Source organism: Neodiprion virginianus, chromosome 6 (genome assembly GCF_021901495.1).
Source record: "Neodiprion virginianus isolate iyNeoVirg1 chromosome 6, iyNeoVirg1.1, whole genome shotgun sequence".
In the NCBI taxonomy this organism is placed as follows: domain Eukaryota; kingdom Metazoa; phylum Arthropoda; class Insecta; order Hymenoptera; family Diprionidae; genus Neodiprion; species Neodiprion virginianus.
In genome coordinates this window covers 9,247,258-9,269,652 of record NC_060882.1, presented here as the reverse complement: position 1 = coordinate 9,269,652, position 22,395 = coordinate 9,247,258, and the positions used below count along the sequence as shown (strand labels likewise).

The following is a 22,395-nucleotide window of genomic DNA, read 5'->3' as shown; positions in this document are numbered from 1 at the left end:
GAGGGCGCCACGATCATTCGGCAGGCATCAACCACACACCCCTGCGCGCTCTTATTATTGGGAAAACATCTGCCGCTGCGTCGGAAAATCTCTTTTAAATGGCCGAGATTTAATTGAAACTGAGTTGAAATATCGTGTAACATAACGGGGGTAGGTTGTCCGATAAACAAGCTAAATGTTTACACCGGTAGACCGGTCGGTATTTTCCCAAATTAACCGCAACTTAGATGGAAAATAGCTTTGGCAATACCGAAAGGGGGGTTAACGCAAGTTGCTCGGTGTGTCGTGCGTCTGTCGTCGTCGTTGTGCCCGCGTCGGTGAAAACCTACACACGGCCCCGTCAAATATCCGACTTGTGCGGATGGTCAATTGTTTGTGGTGGTGGGTGAATCGGGCAAGTGCCGTGGTGCGCGCCGTGCCGAGGAGCCGAGAGGAGAGAGATATTGCTTCGCTCTATTTTGTGAATAATTATATCTGTTGAGAGAAAATTCAACTCAACTGGTGTCGTCGTTGAAACGCGGTGCCGACAACGAAGCGAATTCGTCAACTTCGGAATAACTCGAGTCCAACTTCCAGGCCCGACTATGGAGATATCGAAAAGTTTGCAGGATGAGATACACTCCGTGCAAAACAAGCTCAAATACGCCATACAAAATCATCAGGCAAGTAATTTCCTCCTCGTTGTTTGTCCGTCGACGGACTTTTAATACCTGCATCGTACAACCTGACGCGCGTTTCTTGTGCAGTTACATGTACCGTACACGCATGTATCACCGTAGGCTTCCTGCATCATTTACACACTGTTACACTCTCGGAGCGCAGCGATGACGAGGGGAAAGGGGGCTTAGAGATGATGCTAAAACTTTCGACGAGTGCGATCAAGCCGTGCAGCGCGATTGACTTTTTCGATCCCAATTAATTTTCCGATCACATTCACGCGGTTGTTGGATTTAAGCGGAGAATTTACCCAAGGAAAAATCAGCGCGATAGAGATACAAGTTGTTCGATATCGACGTAACTTGTGCGCCTAATTTCGCGTGCAGTTTAACCGCTGCAATTATACCGCAACATCGCTATAAATTTTGTCGGATATATCGAGCCAAACCAACGATAAGTCTACGTCTCCACGCACAGTTTTTCAGGTGCGACGTATAAAATAGCGTGTATTTCTCGCTATCGTCGGTGTGTTTTTTTTTTATCGTCAGTTTGATACTTCAATTAACCAAGGTCGCCGCTGTGGCCGTATATTGTCGACGCGTCGTTACGTTTTGTATGATTTACGATACAGGCATAGTTATTTCCACGTCTTATTTCGACGATCTCTGTCACATCTCCGCTTCGTTACGTTTGCATTTCACGTGATAATTCGTCGATCGTCACCCGCAGCTGCAACATCGTTACCCACAAATCGCACACAACGTGTCCGCTTTCTTTCTTTCATCGTCAAATTGACAAATAATATAAGTTTCGGTATTAGTTATTGTTGCGCGAGTATCAAACTACTCGAGTAGTATGAAACTTACTCCGTTGCTCGTGTCGTGTTCTTCCTTACCAATTGAAAGCAGCGCGCAACATGTCGCGCGCGACTTTTTCACCCGCACAAGAGTTAAAAATCTTACCTAAGAAGTCACGCGAGGTAACCTCGCGTAACATAAAAACTTTCCGCCACTCTTTTACTTCCGCTTTTCGCTTCGCATTATTTCCCAAGTTTACACGTTACAACTTTAAACCGCTGTGAAACTTTTATTATCATCCCCCCCCCCCCCCCCCCCCCCCCTCCCCCACCGTTATAAATATACACACGCTGTTGCGTGTACTGCATGTAGTAGTTTTCAATCGAAGGAAAATTCTCCCGCGTTATCTTCGTAAGAATTAACGTCTCACTTAGCATCGTTGTATATTCAAGCAACGTATCGTATGTACAACCAAATCTTATCCCTTGGTTTGTACGGATATGCGTACTGCGTGCAAGTATGTCTCTGCGACACGGTAAACGATATTTCCGTTTCGCAGCGCAACGATAAAAGAATAATACCAAGAAGAATAAGCAGATCTCCGGTTCTTTCTTTTTTTTTTTTTTTACAGATATATGCGTATTGTTTTGTCTCGCACACACGATACGTGGGATAAAATTTACACAGTTACTACATTGCGTCGACTATAATAATCATCGATTATGGATCAATTCTGTTTCAATAGTTAAATTGTTGTACGAAATAGACCGATCAATTATTCTCACGACGCGTAAGCTATTTTTTTTTTTCCCCCATCTTTTACTTTTAAAACACCACACAAACAAACTATATGCGCTTATACACGAGTTTTTGGTGCACACATTCGTCAAGACGATAACGCAGAGCTGCAATGGCGGCAGCGTCTCGTATTTATAAATACGCATGGATAGATTTTCCGAAAATATTTATATCCCCTAATTTTAAGTGCGAATGATCCTCTCCACGTGCGTGAGGCAAAAAATATGATGAAAAAACGACAGAAAAAATTAAGATTAAGAATTATAAGGAATATAAGAAATTATAAGGAGAATCGTGCACGCAGATATCAGGCGCAAGTCGTAATGTCACGTAGGCTTGTTAAACCCGCCTCTGCGTCTATAAGCAGCGGTAAATCCGTGTATGCAATTGTATAGTATGTGTGAAATGTACGCCATTGTATGCGCGATGTGCAGCGGAGACTGTTTACGTAACTCAAGTGTAAATTGATAGATTATACTTACATCGGTTTACGGTTTTTTTTTTTTTTTGGTTTTTTTTTCTAATTTTATAACGTTATACAGTGGCCAGAAATACTACATTGAATTAACTTTCTTTGGTTTGCTTATTTGTTGCTGGTTCAATTTAACGGAAGAAATACCCTCAAGTTGTATCTCTAACAATGCTTAATATTTAATCGTCGTAACAACATTGGAGGTATCAGAGCTATCATAATATACGACTAATTGGGAAATAATTGTGATCAAGGAATGTTGAAGAAAATAATCAAATTCATGTGATTTTTACGGTTATAGTAAGGAATTCATTGAGCATTGAGATCCATGGAATACATTTCCAACACGATACAAGTATAATTTGGTAATTGAAAAAATTTGTATACACAATATGGCTTGGTTAAAATTGTTTATAATTGTATATTTTACTTTCATTCTAAAATGCGTCTTTTCATTATTTATTTTCGTCTATGCGTAATTGAACCCTAAATCGTTATTCTATCATTCTTAAGCAGCTGTATTTTTGATCCAGACTGTACGCGTGAAACATCCTTGAAATTAGTCATGTTTCCATAACTAGTAATATCTTATCAGGGTTTATTTGGTTTCCAGGATGAGTAATCCATAACTGTTCGTAATACAAAGGACATTTAATTTGTTGTTGGTATAGCGAAGTAAGTTGAAACGATTGTAAAATATATATATATATATATTTGAATATTAAATTATTTTTATTCTCTTTATTTTCGCAGGTGTACGTGGGGAAGCTCAACGACGACCCAAACGTAAGTTGGATAAAAAATATACGACGATCATTCAATTCGATAATTGCTAATTCCTCCAGGATTCAATTCTTACACCGATCCTCAATTATTCGGCCCTAACAATAAGGCGTAGTGGTTTAATTGGGGGTTGAATTGATCTGCAAAGTAATTCGCGCGATTCAACGATTCAACGATTCAAGAGTATTTTGCGATTCCTGAATCGTTAGCAAATATCGTTTATTTTTAGTTGTATTGGATTTAATTTTAAGCAGTGATTCGATTGAACATTTAATCTGAACAAAATGAACGCTAAAAATTTGATCGGTTCAAAAAGCACGAATCGTTATTTCCAGTTCCTTTTACCGATTACTTTATTGCTTTGATATGATTAATTTACTTGCGTGTTAATCAATTTAGTGGGTTACTTATAACATATAAGAGTTGAATTTTGTAATCAACCAAATGGAACAACTTGTTCTTCTGAATATTAATTTCTTTCTGTAAAGTTTCGGAATACAGTGGTTTTGCCATTCCCTTTTTCCGTAAATCGCACCCAATACAGTTTACGAATGAAAAGTTGTAAAACCAAATCATCAAATTTTATTTAATCATAAAAGCACAGTTGTTTAATATTGTTACCCGGTTCATATTGTACACTATAATAATACATGTCCGTTTTGATGGTGAAAATTGCAAACTTTAGACCGACAGCTAGAAGGCTAGATTGACGTGTAATTTACATTCAACAGCCATAATCGTTGGCTTAGTGCCGTTAGTTTAATCCTAGTTTAGAAATAACCGTTGCTCTTCTGTCCTAACGATCCTAAATTATCTCCGTTTAAATCCCTCGACAAACAGTTTTACTGTATGATTTTTGTTGCCAGTCACCGAAATCCAACGACAACTGTGTGTAAAAATAACAATTTATAAGATATATGCCGTAATAAACTTCGTGGCAATAAAAATTTCAAGAATCTATTTTTATTGTACTCCTAATTATACGGTATTAAATGTTACAATTTTTTTTCATCTATTATACATCCATATTGGCCTGACCTATCTGTATCAAATTTTCCAAATTTCATTGAATTCTGTTTATTTGCCGTTCAATTTAACAGTTTAAACAATGAAATTGGCCAAATCTATTCACCAGTACAAATATTTTTTAATACAAGTAATTATATACGATGAGTTTATTCAACATTTTTTATACAATCATTTTATTATTCGTCGTGGACATAGTAAACATTAATGTTTGGGCAATGAGAAAACTTGAAAAAAGTGTACATCTAGATAGCAAATCGTATAAAATCTCACCGTTAATTGAAGGAATTCGATGTGATCCCAACTAATTCATGATAATTTTTTACTCTGTAATACACCAAAAACAGTATGAGGAATTATCGTGATTTTTTGCTATTGTCAAGGTTATTTTTATTTTTTTTTTTTTTTATCAATCATTAGTCAACATAAATATATGAGGAAATTAAAAATGTTTGAATAATATACTGTTCGAATGATCATCTCACGTTTAGGCCTGACAAAATTCTGAAGAGCTCCTGAGTTATGTAATATGAAAAAATACGGGTATCATAATTTATGGAAATCGTAACTTTGCTCGTGAATTTTTCTCGCTTTCATCAAAGCGGAACGATTTTCGATTCAGGCCATCTCCTGATCCTTCTTTCGCAACTTTCGGCTCCTCTTCGATTATCTTCGTCGAAATTCAACTCGTGCTGCGCGCAATTACTTGTTCTTGCTACAAATTGCTAACCGTATAATTTATATCTAAATCGGAGTATTTTATCCTCGCGTTTATAATTCCGACATCGGATATGAAGCCGCACACATTCTCGTTAATTTCTTCACCGGAACGCGAACGGTGTTGACATAATAATAACGACACGTAACATAATATTGTATAATATAATATGATTAAACAATAATCCCGAGCTTGCAGGCGTAATGCCAGCATTTCAACGGCCCTATATTTCGTTTGATTAAATTATAATAATACTCTTTTTATCGCGATAAGAAAATACTTATAAGTCCTTGTTGTTCCAGAACGACGAACTTCTTGGACAACTGCACGAGATTCAAGAGCACATCATTTCTCTTTCAAAATGCCAGGTATGTAGATATTTTTTTTAACGCTCATACGCATTAAACGATTTCTAACAACATTTTTTTTGCCGTTTCCTCTTTTTTTTCCACTGTAATATAATGTTGTATTATACTCGTATATCTTTCGGAAGTTGACGAACTAATTCGCTTGGAAATGAAGAAACATGACACATAATTATATCTGTAGGTGAAGATATTGCGACGTAAAAGAAAAAAAAAAACAAAAAAAAAAAAACCAACAACAAATGTGTCAAACTTTGAACCACTTCAACTTTGACCTAATGCATTACGGGATGCAATATACGTTTTGTATAATATGTTACATATTTTCCCCATTTGTCAAAGTTAACGCGTGCTAGGAACTCGTTAATTTATGCCTCGCAACTCCGGCTCAACAATGCGGAACTTGAATACACGTGGAGCATTTCACTCTGTAAATAACTCAAGAAACGTCTTAACCCTGACCACCTTGAACATATATCTGAATAACGAACTTTGCATCACATACATGTAGGTAATTTTTTAATTTTTCTCCACATCCGTAATTTTTTTCAACGCATTTTTTTTATCGATCTTAAACGGTATATTAAATTTGTTTGAAAAGATTCAAAACTGGTATTACCAAAAATTCTGCGTTGTTTAACAATCGTATGCGATAGTTGAACAATTTTCGAAAATGACGGAGTAGATTTTTTTTCTTACCATTCATTTAATGCGTTTCGAAGAAGTTTTGTTTTTTTTTTTCTTCTTACAATACAAGCGAATGGCACGAATTGGCTTATTGTTAGTTTATTATTAGATATGACTTTTCTTTTTCGGTGAAAGTTGAATTATTTTCACTGAAATTTAATCATGTTTTTTTTTTTTCTAATTTTTCTATCTTATTTCTTTTATTACCGATTCCTTTCGACAATACAATTCGTCGACAATGCATTAGCATGAGATATGTGCATTTCGACAAGAAATAACTATGAAAATATAGAATACACCCTAGCAACGATACTGTACTTGTCCCTCCTCACCTATCTGTAACAGGCGAAGACGGTCAGAGTTTCGATACGCCTAAACGTGTTGTATTAACATTAATATATCGCGTAGATCGGTGTTTGTTACTGGTTATTTGCTTTTCCTTACCATACATGTTCGAAACGCTGCCTGATGCGAGGCGTAATGTAATTTGTCGAACGAGAATAAATACTAGAAAGAGTGTAGGTTGTCTGAAATACTCGTAAAGAATTATGTGTTTGAAGGTCTGTCTACGTGATACAACCACATATGTTATACCTACAGTGAATCTGGTTTGAAGTCGAGCTGGTTTTTAGTGCTAGCGATAAACCGCCGGCTTTAAATTGTATAAGTGTCGATAAAAATAGGCTTAGAGGTAGTCAGGTATACATGTCGTGTATTAGAAGCGAGTCGAAAGCAGCTCGTGTTCGACAAACTTCGTGCGAATGCGGCATTAATTTTGAATGTCAAAGTATCGGCTATACTCGATATATAATTGTTTACTCCGATTTTCCCATCCAACTAACAATAGTTTAATTTTAGATCGGTCAATAAACCCCAGCAAATAATCATAAATACGCTAGTAGAATGGGACATTATTATACTTGTAGTAATTGCACTGGTTCGTTTTCGGTTGGTTTTATTACATACGCGCAATTCACGTTACGCATGCATAATTTTTCCTTTTTTTTCTTCGGTACGTACAAAATTCTCTGCACTCTGTCGTTAAATGATTTATTTGAATTTAAAAACTTTTGACATAATTGTACAATTGCGAAAGATCGTTTGTTGATTGAAAAGATCTCAAGTTTCTGGCGCATTATTGAAGATAATGAGAAAAAATGTAACCCGCGCAGTAACTTGGAAGAATTTTGGAAGAGCGGGGAGTAATTTGTCAATATTTCAATGCCTTGTCAGTGTCGAGTCTGTTTTATTATTTATGAAAAGAATGCAAGCAAGCGCGCCATTATAATTTTTTAATGTCACGTAACATTTGTGTAGAATCTCTCCACACGATTTCTCATTCTTCTCATTTTCTGAAGGGTATGGAAAAAATGTTGTCACTCTATCTTATCTCGCTCTTTCCTCCTCTGCAAGTCAATTTGCGAAGTTTCACCCTTGTTTGGTACAAATTTGCGGATGTCATCTACACAGAACGTTTAATATACCGCGTGAGATATGAGAGAACGCAAGATGTACGCCATAGAAGTTCTTCCTGCTGTTGCAGCAGCTAAAAATCAATTATCTTCAACTCGTGGAAGCCGCTCGGTAATAGCCATGAAATGCTTGTTATAAGAGTCACGAATTTCGTTGTAGATTTTATCCTCTCATTAATATTATACATAATAATATGTATAAATTATATAGTTTTTATCAAAACATATCTGTTAACTAACTAATTAATTAATTAATTAATTAACGAGTATACGGAAGTTTTCGTCATATAATTTATAGATAATTTCGTTTCCAAATTTTGTATCAATTGAAATATCGATATTTCATCGATTTTTTTTAAAAGCCTGCATCGTGTGTAACTCAATTTTTGAGAAACAACCTTTCAGCGGTTTGTGAGTCGAGTGAAAAAGTTTGCGAATTGCGGTGCGAAGTGTTACATGCAGTGGGTATAATAGCGGCGAGGAGATTCAGAGAATTCTTAATTAAAACGAGAGAGATTCAAGGGATGAACATTGAACAGCAAGAGGCTCGAGATTTCGCCAAGTTGCCAGCGGCGCAAGCGCCGATGTATTGCTAAACTTTTGACCAGGTGTTCCGGAGAAGTTGGGAGATCCTACGGAAAGTTGAAATTTCGAACGGTTCAGGAAGTAAACATTATACACCTCGTAATAACTGGACCGGAAACTTTTACTTGATAAACAATTTTCAACCCGAAAGCACAGAAATCTTGCAATATGACATTCGGCTGAAACTAATTTTGACGAACTCAATTTCATGATCGATTTTCGGATAAAAATAATATTGTATGATATTTTCTCAAATATTTTTCACCCACAAGACTCAACCGTAATGCTTTTTATTTTCGCAATATTTAAGTTGTCAAATTTCGTGAGTGTCGAATTCGCCCTTCCTTTTTTTTTTTTTTTTTTTTTTTTTTCCTGTCATCAAAATATTTGTTTTCGAACTTGACGGAGAAAATGATAAGAATAAAATTGTCAATTTTCAGTATACACGCACTTCTTTTTTCCCCCCATTGACAATTCTTTTCAATTAAAATTTTTTGATGCGACGAAAAAAAGTTTGCTCCTCATGCGGCAAAGACGATTTGCAAAGTGCTGGAAAACTGCAGTAATAATTCAACGAATTGGGAACTTCCTAAAATCAATGGCAAAGAGAGAGAGAGAAAAGTTTACTTGCACCGGAATGTCGTTTACACTCCCATTTCGCAAATGACATCCGAGAAGAATAGAAAAAGAGAGAGAGAGAGAGAGAGAGAGGAGAGAGAGAGAGAGAGAGCGGGAGGAATGGAAAGATAATTTTCGGTTCCAACGGAATCGACCAGCGTTATGGCCGATTTAGTTTAATCGTCCAATAGCGGAAAGGCACGACGTCAAGTAAGAGACGGTTGTTATTGATTTTCAAGCTGTGCAGAGTTGAAACACCCCAATCCATGCGGCGGCAAGCGCGTATAACAGAAGCAACGAGAGAACGAGTGTCTTCCGTTTGGGATTAGAAGGGCGCTCAGAAGGATTACGCTATTACCATGCAGACAATGCTCACCCTGATCTCGATAAATTATCTAACACCGGGTTGCCATTCCATTACGCGATCGCACACCATTACTTATAACTTGGAATTCATCTGACGGTATTTCACGCCGGGTTTTCAAATATGAATTTTCTCTTTTATTACATCGTATTTGTACAGAAAGTGTAGTTTTATCTCGATTTTTTTTCACCCCGTTAACTATTTGTATGCTTTCGTTGCATGCAAATTTCTTTTCTTTTTTTTTTTTTTTTTTTACGACGCCGAGAACAATTTTTACAGTTTGACAAATCGTTGAAAATCATTCGGTAAAGTTACAAGTTATATTTATACTGTACGCAATTATACTATGCGATCTCGCAAAGTGTTTAGATTCATGTTTCAACTTTTTTTTTTTTTTTTTGAAATTTTTTTTCTTTTTTTTTTTTTTTGTAGAGAAGAAGCGAAAACTGACCAGAATCTGCACGTATGTAAGATTGTAGATGTTTGGATAATTAAATACAGAAATAAAATACATAAGTGTAACGATCGTGATATATTTTAGTATTAATTAATTTTTGTGTAATACCGTGTAAAAGGTTCTTGTTATTTTTGTTAATTATGAAGCTTTGGAGGTAGCTTTTCACTCGGCTATATACTCACCGTTGGCCGACCACATTTTATATTGAAATGCGAAGGGAAAAATGAGCTTTTGAATAGCCTGAAGCTTTTGGCGAGGCGAAGGGAGGTATAAAAGCTCTCGCGTTCACGGAAGTTTGATTTTTATCAACAGATATGCTTAATCAGTATTGCGAATTAATTATAAACATGCAAATTAAGGATCTTTTGCGTCGGACTGCGTCGACGAAATTTCTGTTGCTTGATTTAGCAGTTTAGCAAAAGTATTTTAAACATATCATGATCAAATTGTCACTATTACTATGTTTATGGAAAATTTTTGCTTCGAACAATTTTGCGAGCACAGGGTGAATTTATTGCACGAGATTTATTGCACGTAGCGAAAAGTTTAAACTTCATACAACTACTGCAGAGTTGTACGCTAAATCGTAAAAGTCACATGTTTGTGTGTGTAGCGATATCATTTAATACTCGGTTTACGGAACATGATTTGAAAACTTGTATTAATTAGAGAGAACGCGTATCGTGTATTTAAATAATGTCTAATGTTAAATCAGCTGCAAAGGTTATTGGTAGTCAGGTAAAACAATATTTCTGTGACAGTATTGCAGTTACAAAATTTTGCGATTGCTTAGTAAAATCTGATACAAAAACTGAAGTCATTTTTTTTCTTTTTTTTTTTTTATCTTGTTTTACTGTTTTTTGGTTTATTTTTTGAAATAAAATCACGAGACGAGATGAATTTTGAATAATCAATTCTCAGTATATTTTCTTCTTAATATGTTCTTCGCATATTTTTTAATGCGATAAATTACCGCAAGATTTTGGGCACAAGAATTCTCCAGCGAATAGATATCGTATTGAGTTTTCTCTGAAAGCATTATACGATATTTTCTTTTCCCAGGAATTTCATTGGGGTCCTTAGAAATATTTAGTGGTACGAAATTATTTGTTTTTACAGTTATTACCGATGAATATTTCGATAGAAAATTAGCACGTCATTCATTATTGTACTCATAGATAATGAATTGAGTAGGAAATAAGAAATTGCTCATGCATAGGGATATTTTATTCCAATAGTCGAATACGAACTTGTACCGGCCTTACAAATTCAAGAAAATCTTTCGTATACATGTCTTGTCTACGAAAATGTCCGCAGTACGTTTTCTTTCGTGTTCATTTCAAATTAACTGACGTATAACGTGAATTAATTATAAAAATATCCCCTAAATGCAATTTTACACGTATACAAGAAAGATGATAGCGAGCAAAATGAAGTAATAATATTTTTGTTTCCGGAGAAAAATGAACCAGCTGCTTTTTTTCTATAGTTTAAAAATTATTTTGTTTCATACAAATTTAACGTTCGTTTGCGTTTACTTTCCCAAAAAAATTCAGTGGCTGATTATTTTTCCCTGTAAATTTTTGCCCATTAACTGTAAAGTCAAGACTGTTTTATAATATTTTCCAGGCTTCGATGTACGTGTCACACATATGCATGCGCATAATATAACGTGTATTTACGTAAACTTTGCACACCACGCGGTGAGGAAAAGTATCGTTTTCGCCCCTGAACTCTTCGTAGGAAGTAAAACTTTGGCTCAGTGGCGCAAAACTTTCCCCAAACTTTCTCGAAGCTTTGAATTAGTTTGATGAGCGCGCCTGCGCGAAAATTACGCGCCCTCGGAAATTCCTCTACTTAACTTATTTATCACGGGGATATTGTACGATTTCGATAAGCCTCGGAGTGAACTGAACCCACGATATTGACAAATGAAAACTGCTGGATGACGGGATTTCGAAAACGTTGAGCTATTTTCCTCTTGAACACGAATAGAAAAAAGTTTCATAGAAAATATTTCGACTTATGCCTATATTATTCTATGTTAGAAATTTCAACCGATCATTTGAAAACTGTATTTTTTTTTTTTTTATTATCGAAGAATCCGCGTTATTTTGATTAGAAATGGTGATTAACTCAGCTCTTTTTATTTATATTTATAATCAGTATAATTTTTGATCGATGAATTGAAGTAACTTTCGGAAGCAGCGGTAACTGAAAATTATCAGCGTTGCCCAACATTGCAATGTATGCGCAATAATTAGACGCGTTTCGATAATATGTAACCCGATTCGCGTGTCATTTATACGTTGCGATATATTTTTACGATCTTTACACCTCACAAAACAGACGCCTTGAAAGCATCAATGAAATCTCCGTAAAATAACGTCAATCCCGGAATTTCTTTCAACTCTCGTCGAATCAATTGTATTTCATTATAAATATAATAAGACGAAAATCAGCTTAATCCTTAATTGGTGTCGGAGCTTTGAGCCAATTTACTTACATAATTGTCAAAAGTTTGTCATTTCGACAACTTTACAGGCTCGACTCGTCGCGCTCAATTTCATTCGTCCGAGTTGAAATTTATACTGAGAAAAATTTCATTTGTTACAGTAACTAGAAAAATTCAGTAAAACAGGTATCGTTAAAAAAACTGTTCGAATATTGTTGGGATTACGAAAAACGAGGTACGCGTAACCATTTTGCGCTATCGTCGATCCTTTTTTGGTAATTGCAACGCAAAATCAGTTTGTTCGGTTTACTGTACTTTTTTAGTTAAACAAGGCTTCAACATCAATTTATCTTTGCACAAGCATTAAATTTTCGCAACAATTACAAGAAAATATAGTAACAGTGATCGTAATGAGAAAGAATAGTAACGGATACTAGACTTTCCGGTAACAGCTAGAAAACTAATTTTCATTCTCTACCTAGAACTATATTTTTCGACTGTGGTAAAAAATGAAAATAGTTAAGGACTGAGCGGTAACCGGAACTAAAAATTTCTCTCAGTGTATCCAAATAGACGTGAATCTTTGAAAGTAGAATAAGAAAAATAATTGTCAATTCGGTAAATTGTATTTCAAACTTAATCGAAGTGCCGGATTCCATAAGCAGTTTGTGCATTTATGATTTCAACCGCATAACTCGCGGCACATATCAGCACATTTCGAATTGCATCCTGTTGCTACGTTTCACGCAGCTTTCCACGGCGACGAGCCGAGAGTCTCGGCAAATTTCATCTTCGTCTGGTAACTGCAGACCAACGGTGAGGGAATCGAGAGGGGAGTGCAGAGGAAAGAAGGAGAGAGTGGGAGGGGGGGGGGGGGGGAGGACTCCCTCGAAATCGATAAAACATATCTCCGGGAAATATTTACATCTGTTGAAAAGTACATAACATTATACGTTCTTCTTCGTTTCTTAATTCGGTCGATTATCGCGTGGGATTTCATCGGGGCTTCTGCAACCCTGTAAATTGATACAGATCGAGGGTATATTGTTCTTGCGAAAATCCCACTACGGGGATTCGTATTGGCTTGTTTTATCATTTCGTGCCGGAAGTTTGCCTTTGTATCGAACCGGATAATTTTTGAGAGAGGAAGTCTTATCGTTAGTTGGTCAGAAATGAAGGAATAAAATTGTTGAATATTAATTGGCTTTGACGTAAAAGATTATCGTTTGATTGTCGACCACGGTAATTAATAATACTTTTTATTTCTTTTTTTTTTTTAACCCGCAAAAGGAACACTTTCAAAATCGTTTGACAATTTATTCAATTTCTTATACTATAATATAATTGTAACTAATATTCTCTCAATTACTTGCAATTAATTGTCTCACAGAAAGCGATTCAAATTGTGTTTAAAAATTGCGTTTTGAATTACATATTTATACTATGTATAGTATAAGTTTGTTTCGTGTAACTTTTTTTTGCAAGGAGCTTCCACCGCTGCGCGTATATCGTATCGCGAGGGTAAATAACCGTTGTTAGATAATTACGGAAGATATTGTAAGCTCTTGACTAATAGCCGAAAACGTATAATTTAGTATACGTATAGTGTAGGAGGAGGAGAGATCGAACGATAGTATTGCGGAAAGTTTTTGACCCCACAAATAGGCGAGTAATGTAATATATAATTCATTTTGCAAGCGAATAACTTTGAACTTGAACGCTTTCGTGACAAGCATTATGGGTAAAATGATTTGCGATATCAGAGATGATGCTGATAGTATTTAAATACGAAATTGAAAGAGACTGAGTATATATTATATATATATGTATATGTATAATAAAGTTGCATAATGTACACTGCAATAAGATTAGTCCGATTACGCGATAATCTGCATAGGATCGTCAAGGTTTATTAGATTATTGTAAAAAAAAGACAAGTAAATGTAAAAGAGATTGTATAATTAACAACTGAAAAAAATAAATCAGGGCGACGATTTTGTTGATCTGCAATGATTTGGAAATTTGAAATTTGTTTAATCCCACGCGTGAAGACATATGATTGATTGTATAAGAGAGGAAGCTACGTCGGATATAAGTTGAAAATTATCGATGAAAACTGGAAAAAATTGGATAATATTAATACTTGGATACATTTTTGTTTGTTGCGCAGAAACAGGTCGTTCAGCGTTTGCGCAAGGAGGTGAAGCTTTACGAAGCGGCAAATTCAAATGGCGGCAAAGTTTCTATAGGCTCGTTACTAGGATTGAACAACAACGACAGTATAACGAATAATAATGTAACGAAAAGCCGCGAAACCGAGCAAACCGTCAATGGGAATAATTTCAACGTATTGAGTCGCAGATTGTCGAAAGACGATTACGAGGATGAAATTCAAAACGTTGATCCACCATCGCCCAATCATCATTTTCGAAATAATTGTCCCAGGTAAGCTGCGACAACGGTATTAATATTTTCAACAATTTTGTACTCACCCTAAAAAATGATAAACTTGTACTTGCTGAAAATTTTGTCGATCCTCTTGCCAAAATTGATATTTGTTCCTTCAAATTTTGGATAGAGTTTCACAGAGAAATATTATCACCGGTTACCGAGCATTCTATTTATCACGTCTCGTAACAGGACACAGTTATTACTTTTAATCCGAAAATAACGTGCCAAGAATATTTAGAATTGACTAAATCTCTTAAATTTAAGTGCATCTGTCTGCCTTATTTATTCTCAATATGATTGTAATTAGTAACGTTTGATTTTGACAGGGAAAGAACAAGATTCAACCGAATAGATTCAAACGACAAGGACATTGTAGAAATTGAAACGGATGAAAATTCGACTGAGAAACCAATTCCTGATGATATGTACCGAGATCTTCGGTGCGAGCAACAAAATTTTCTTGGATGTCTCGGATTGATCACGGCCGACAAGCACAGGGAATTACAAAACAAAAGAGCAGAAAGAAAACGCAGGAGTACCGCCAATCCACAGTTCGTTTATTCTAATTGGGAAATTCCTACTGTAAGTTTATGCGTATTTAATCGAAGTCCGTTTGTAAACTTGTTCGTTCACAAAAACTTGAATCGCATGCCTTATTATACTTGCATCCAAAGTAACGAATACACAGAATTTGTTGGAGCATCGAAAAGTGAGGATAAATTCTGAGCATTATGAAAAAATTGATATGAATTTAATTTCAGAAAAGAAAAAGACACTCATATCTGCAATCGAATGGGACAGCACCGCAAACGCGACAAACGACAGCTCGATTAAACGGTCCATCTCCACCTCCTTCTAAGGTGGGACGTCTAAAGTCATCATCGCCGCCCTGTGCAGCCTCCGCAAAGTCGTTAATTCCAACGCAAAAGTCATCGACAAGACCAAATATACTTAGAAATAATCAAGAAAGTAAAGTATTTGCAGGCAAAACGAAATCCGAGAATAATTTGAGCCACAAACAGCAGTCTAATGCTAAGTCGGTTACATCGGTGGGAGGCAAAGCTGTCCACATACCTGGTCTACCCTCGAGTTTAACCATTGAAAGGATCGAAAATATATGCCGCGCAGTTTGTGTTCTCTGCAGAAAATCTGGTATGTATTTATTTGACACAATTCATTGATGCTCACGCACCCGTTATATTTGTATATTCGTTATATTGATCAAAGTAACTTTACTTTTATGCAGATTCTACTTTAGAGGTTTGTGAAGTTTGTGGTACATATTTTCACGCAACTTGCCACGTGGCTTCAAGCCCTACTTTCAGAACCTGTCCAAAATGTACCACTAAAACTGAGGAATCAGATTGCGATCAAAACAGTAGCGATACCTTAGCAATTGAGACCAAAAGAGAAATTGAAATAGGTGAGTAATTACTGCATTTTAAATCCATATTATTATAGTCGTAAGTGATGACGGTGTGAAAAAAACTCCCACAGTATTTTGAACTTTTACATAAATTGTATGTGTCGTAAAATCGATACAAGCTGTATTTACCATTAATAGATCACATTAATAATGTTTGCAGACAAGCTAATAGTATTCGCGTAGATTTAATTCTAGGAATTCATCCTTATTCAATGTAATAATTCTTCATGACAATCTACTCGTCATATTGACACGATTAAAAATGTTTCAGACAGCTCAGATTTATATACATGAATTTCACTCGCTAAATTTTGCAACTTGTCAATATTTACTTATTGTTAGTACCTTGTACTTATATTTTAACTGATCACTGACAAAGTAAACTAAAGTGCTAAGGTCTTTGTGAAGAGACGGTCGGTCAATCAATACTTGTAAAGACATTATTTCAAGTTGTCGGTATTTGAAATGTACATTAAGATCCATCTAATCTACGTTGTAGACAGATAGTGCTAATAAAACTAACGATGTGAAGAATGTTAGTACATGCGATATATTCATGAAGTTTTCTGTGGATTCTTATCAGAATTGCTGATATATATTCATCACCTAACGTGTCAATTGATTGTTTACTTCAATTTCTGTATCCTTAACAAACATGCGTTATGATGTTCGACAGATGCTAAGTGCTCAAAGCTTTTTCACTAACTGTCTAAAGCATTTTTTTTATACGATATTATCTGATTGTATGCCTTCGATGTAAAAAAAAAAATACATTTGCACCAAAAATGGAAAATACAAAAACAAAAGGTGTAAAAATGTCTTACAGAAGAAAAAGAGAGAGACAGATATGAACTGCGCGAGAGAAACTCGGATTTGAGGTTGCAGGTTTACGAATTGGAAAAACGCTCGCAACTCCTTGGTCAATCTCTTCAGGTTTGTCACGGCCTGTACAGAAAAAGAATCATAAAATATAGTTTTTGTTAATTTGGAATGTGTTATTCTACCTTCACGTCTATAATAGTATTTTTGCCTATTCGTTTAGTTTTTGGCTGTCGTTTTTTTACTGGTAATTGAAAATCGAAGTATTTTTAGAAATTCAGACTTATTTTTCTTATTTCATTTAAATACGTATACCAAAATGTAAAGTTTGAAAATTGATATTGCGTTTATCATTGCTAATCGCTGCTGGATTTTTTATTGTATTCTCACAACCTTATTATCTGACTATGAATTATGTAAAAAAGACATCAACTTCCTATGTTACATAATGTGTAATTTACGTATCTGATGGTTATGTGACTTTTACTCCACAAAAAGTGATATTTTCAACGCAGTTATAATTAATTGTTGTGATAATTTTATTTTTTTATGCAGTTTTTCTTTTCAGCGTATGCCCATTTCACACCTGTATTTAATTTTAATACTATCCACCATTTATATAATGTGTATAAATTTGTTACGAATTCAATCATTTTCTCATTTACAATTGTAGCTTATTAACTATCATTTTATCATCATTTTACAGTATTTATGTAAATTTTTGATTGCTGACACCAAGATTTTTGGAGCATGCTCGATTCGTCTCACATGTATACTTGTACACAGTGCACAGCGAGAAAGGATTTGTTTAGTTGGTATTTTTTATTTGATTTAAGTAAATGAGAGATGGAATTATTTACTTAAATGGAACAATCCTTTCTACTTGTAAATTCATTTGCCTTGATTGTAGCATTTTAACTGTTGGAAAATTCAACCAGTGTCTTGTGCGTTGAATTTATTTACCGTGTTATTTCAGCAACAGCATCGAACACGCCAAGAGATGTTGGGAAAACAAGAGAAGACTCAGAGGTCCATAAAACGTCTGGTGGATTTCATAAAGCTGATGCAGCAGCAGAACGACCCATCCCAGCAGCCCTCGGCGTCAACCAGCTTCCATCCTCAACCTTCCTTATCCCTATCGTCCCGAACTCCATCCCCTCCTCCACCGTCTCCACCACGGTCTCCTCTTCCTCCTCGTCTTCCACATTCGACGTCCATCAGTCTGAGACCACTGTCTCATCTGCAACACCTGTCAACAGTGGAGAATCAAACATCAGCACGCCTTACTCCTCAATTCTCGTCAACCAACTCTCACGACCACCAAGCATTGAGTCGGACACCAAGGTCACCTACGCCTACCAGTTTCCAATCACAGTTGGTCAACAAGAAAAATCACAGTCTTACCTCATCGTCAAAAAAATCTCCGAATCATCAAAAACCACAGCAAGAAGTAAACAATTATCATCATCATCAATCTCGTCAACAGTCCCCGGAAATAAACCTGACAGGCGAAGTTCTATCTCCGCCACTGTCGACGCTCAACAATCTCCAAATGCCAGTTCCAACGACGATGCTCAATCAGACGTCAAGTCTCTTGCTTTCAGAGAATTATTGGGAAGATTCAAAAATCACAACGGACAAGAGCCTGCTAAGCCATGCGAAGATACACCGCCAAAACCTGTTAAATCAGAATCAACAAACAGTTTTAACGGTGAGAAGTGCCTCATCAAACAGCACTCTAAGCTCAACATCAACCAGCTCCGAACACCAAGACAATCGAACAGTTTTATACCCCTCCACAGTATTATTGGCGGCCCAAAAACTATCGACAAACCTGATGTCGCGAAGGAATCATCAGAAACACGAAAAGTCGGACAGTCCAGCTGCGAACCCGTCGCCCATTGTTCAAAAGCCAAATCAAAAACAAATTTACTCTACTCATTGTTCTCAAGCAATAACGAGTCCCATTCCTTCACCGGTAGTTTTGTCCAGTCGCAAGATCCAGCCGCAGAACAAATCCAATCAGAATTCAAACTCCAATCACCTGAAAATTGCGAATCGAAATGCGACAAACTCAAACCTGGAGTTCATTCTTCCTCCGTCTCAAATTTCTCAGAATACGTGAAATTGGAAGAAGCGCATTTATCAGCGCCATTTAGACCAAACCTAGAACGAAAAAGCCCAGAAGAATTGAGTGCGATTTCAGAAAAAAAAGAAGATTCAGTCTTATTTTTGGATGTAAACGAGGGCGATGATGTTCCGTTGCATGCGACAAATGACTCACTCGAAAGTGAAACTCGAGATAATGATGCAGATTCAAAGATTGTCAAAGAGATGGCTGATATAAATCCAGATTTCACAAGCTTCGAGGAATATCATAACGAGAATTTGAAAACTACTCTGAATTTCATAGCCATTGAGAAAAAGCACAGTAACACTTACATCAAGTTTCACAATTTTGATGAGTGCAGTGATTCGGGGGAAGATGAACGTTCAGACAAGACCCGCCGGCAGGAGACCATTAGGCAAGATCTGAAGATACTGAAAAATGAGCTATCACAAAAAAAAAACTATCTTGCTCTTCGAAAAAAGTTCCTGCCTCCTAAGATTAAGCCTGAATTCGAGAGACAAGACTTACCAATGAACGATCACGAACTCATAATAAAAGATGCCGAGGATAATGACAGAATAATCTTGCTTGGAAAAAGTAGTATTACCACATTGTCAGAAGAAGAAAGCAAGGCAAAATTGGGTATAAATGTAGTATCCACAGAAAACATGCAGGTCCTTGAACAGTTTGAGTCTGCTATGCTAGAGGTCGACAAAGATGAAACTACCAATTGTTGAAACTAGTTTTAAGCGTACCAGCAAATTAGGATATTTAATATAAATGTGAGATTTGAAAATGTCTTTCGTTAGCTCAATAGATCATACGTTATTAATTCTGTTTTATTATCTCACCTACTTTTCTCATCTCGATGCGATAAAGTCTGGATTCAATGGATTACAGTAATTGATATAAGTCGATGCAAGTTTATTCATTGCAGTTTGAAGAGCGAATAAGGGCGTCTACGAATTTTAGGAGTAATCCAGACAATATTCAAACCCTAAAATCATATAAAATCCATTTACGCGATTTTTCAGATTATGCCAAAAATCAATATTAAGGCTGATAGTTGTATCATTGTAAACGATATTCTAAAGTCGTTGTTTGGCGAAGTTTGTTCTTTTGATTGCACGCAAGGGTTTTATAGTTAATAAATATTCATTAAGGAATACTCGATTTGAATTTTTCTTTAATCAAGATTTGTTTCTAAGGAGAATATTATTATTATTATGTTATGTGGGACCAGGAAAGAAACAAAAGGGATAGAAATAACAGAAATATTTAGCTTAGAATACAAGCTTTCAAACAATACTATATATGTATAGTAGATTTCTAACGACTACATGATCCGTCGTCTGCTAAAATTTAATGCGTAAGCACTACAATTCGAGAGCGGCTGTTTGCCAGGGTGATCGACTGTTTCTAATCTGAAAAATTTTCACAGTTGTCACTGGCAGTTGTGCTCAAAACGGACAAGTGTTGACATTTTTGAGTTTATTTACATCGCGGCGAACTATTCTCCTAAGTTATGACGGTCGGTTGCCTTGGCAAACACCCGCTCTCAGATTGTAGAGCCTGTGTATTAAATTTTAGCAGACGACGGTACTATGCAGTCGTTAGGAATTCACACTGTATATGTGTATTGCTTAGGTAATAAAATATATCGATGAAAACGACAATATTTATCATACCTATATATTTTTTTGAAGTTATTAAATTCAGAATTGATCCAATTTTGATTATGTTATCATTCTTCAGTGAGTTAAATAAATTTATAAACTTCAACAGCAATCTATAGTGAATGTATAGATGAAAAATCGTATTATGTACTCGTGTAGTATGTATGGTTGGAATAAACGATTTTTTTTTCACCCTACGTGCGTTGAGGGAAGTTTTGATTGTGCCTAGGTACCGATTCACGATGACATTTCGATCGTTTTATTTAATTTTTATTATGTAAGGGACTGTCTTACTCACGACACTTCATGCACACGCATGAGTAAGGTGTAAACGAGTCAAAAATGAAGCCATATCTTAGAATGAAATAAATAACTGCCTGGTTAGAGCTGGTCACAAAAGTTTCTCTGAGAATCTTATAATGTACGATCTAAATTACAATAGTAGGTATTATAATGTATGGTATTATATTATTGACACGTGCAAAATAATTATGTTATTACGATTACTACAATATACATAGGTATAAATTATTATTCTTGAAGTGCAAGAAAAGTTAATTAATAATCCATATGGATCTCCAAACCTGATTATCTGACTTTGCAATGTTACAAAAGCTACATATCCGAGTATAATTATAGGAATAGTAAATTGGAGATTGACCTATGTTTTCTCTTTTTTCTCTCTCTCTCTCTCTCTCTTTCTCTCACTTTCACTCCTTTTCTCTTTCTCATTCTCCCTTATCCGCAGGAGATTAGGATACACGTGTAATGCCTGCATCTACGTAACCAAGTCATATTGCCATACTGCCTTAATAGTCGTTTAAAAAGTACCTACCTATACTACGCAACATTGGAAAGTAGGTAATGAAAAAGAATTAAGTGAACGAAGAATATAACCAAAAAATAATATAACTTGTAACTAATTAATTAATTATTTATTTATTCAATAATGCTCACCCAATTATATGTACAACCAGAAGACATTTTCTCACTATTGTCAGTCAATATAAAGAAAGCTCGCAATATATTCATGTGGTATATTAAGTTCACGTTGATACTGTTATCGTTGGTTGTTTTCTTATTACGTAATGTATGTGTCATTGTTTACTCTCAAGTGTAATAAGCCGGCTTTAAACCGATGTTATTTTATTGATTTCGATTTTCCAGTTAGCAATATCGTATTATTATGCATTTAATGTTATTAAGATGTAAAAATTTGTTTTCTTCTCCTTCTCTTCCTTCCAGTATTGAGAAAAGATTGTTACGAGACTAGGCGACGAGATTAATCTGAAAATTCGTATTTTTTGAATAAAGTAATTGAAAAGCATCGTTGTATTGCGCAGTTTTTCTAATTATATTTACTTATACCCTAATATTGAATGTATACATGGGTACAAGCTAAATTAAGTCAGTATATTTATATGAACATGACATTTGTATAATCATTCCTTCACTGTTGAATATTTGCAAATGTAGTTCATATATGTTTATATTAATTGGGAATGCCAAATGTATATGTACATTTTATAACACAAATACTTTAAATCGCGCGCCATCGATTTAAACGTTAGTTCAATTCCGTTATTCACTTATCTGTCGAACGGTAACAGAATTTCTATCTTATCCACGGAGGATGATCAAAACAAATTAACAATTGAG

The 22,395-nt window shown here is 35.5% G+C and overlaps 1 protein-coding gene across 2 annotated transcripts; it reads left to right on the top strand.

Annotated features, from left to right (window-relative positions):
* The first annotated feature begins 27 nt into the window (after positions 1-27).
* LOC124306621 (serine/arginine repetitive matrix protein 1-like) lies at positions 28-20,933 on the top strand. Of its 2 annotated transcripts, XM_046767432.1 has the most exons (9): positions 28-662; positions 3,478-3,510; positions 5,554-5,619; positions 14,425-14,699; positions 15,032-15,287; positions 15,467-15,857; positions 15,952-16,128; positions 16,958-17,064; positions 17,927-19,210. In XM_046767432.1, the coding sequence occupies exons 1-9, from the start codon at positions 585-587 to the stop codon at positions 19,073-19,075; spliced, it is 2,532 nt and encodes an 843-aa protein (XP_046623388.1). In that variant the 5' UTR covers positions 28-584; the 3' UTR covers positions 19,076-19,210. The 2 variants fall into 2 exon arrangements, with proteins under 2 accessions (XP_046623388.1, XP_046623387.1); XM_046767431.1 differs by lacking the exon at positions 16,958-17,064 and having other exon boundaries at positions 29-662; positions 17,927-20,933.
* The last annotated feature ends 1,462 nt before the right edge of the window (positions 20,934-22,395 follow it).

Coding starts and splice junctions, on each gene's coding strand:
- LOC124306621 (XM_046767431.1), top strand. CDS start 585: ATGGAGATATCGAAAAGTTTGCAGGATGAGATACACTCCGTGCAAAAC. Junction 14,700..15,031: donor TTTCGAAATAATTGTCCCAG/GTAAGCTGCGAC, acceptor TGATTTTGACAG/GGAAAGAACAAGATTCAACC. Junction 15,858..15,951: donor TGTTCTCTGCAGAAAATCTG/GTATGTATTTAT, acceptor ACTTTTATGCAG/ATTCTACTTTAGAGGTTTGT.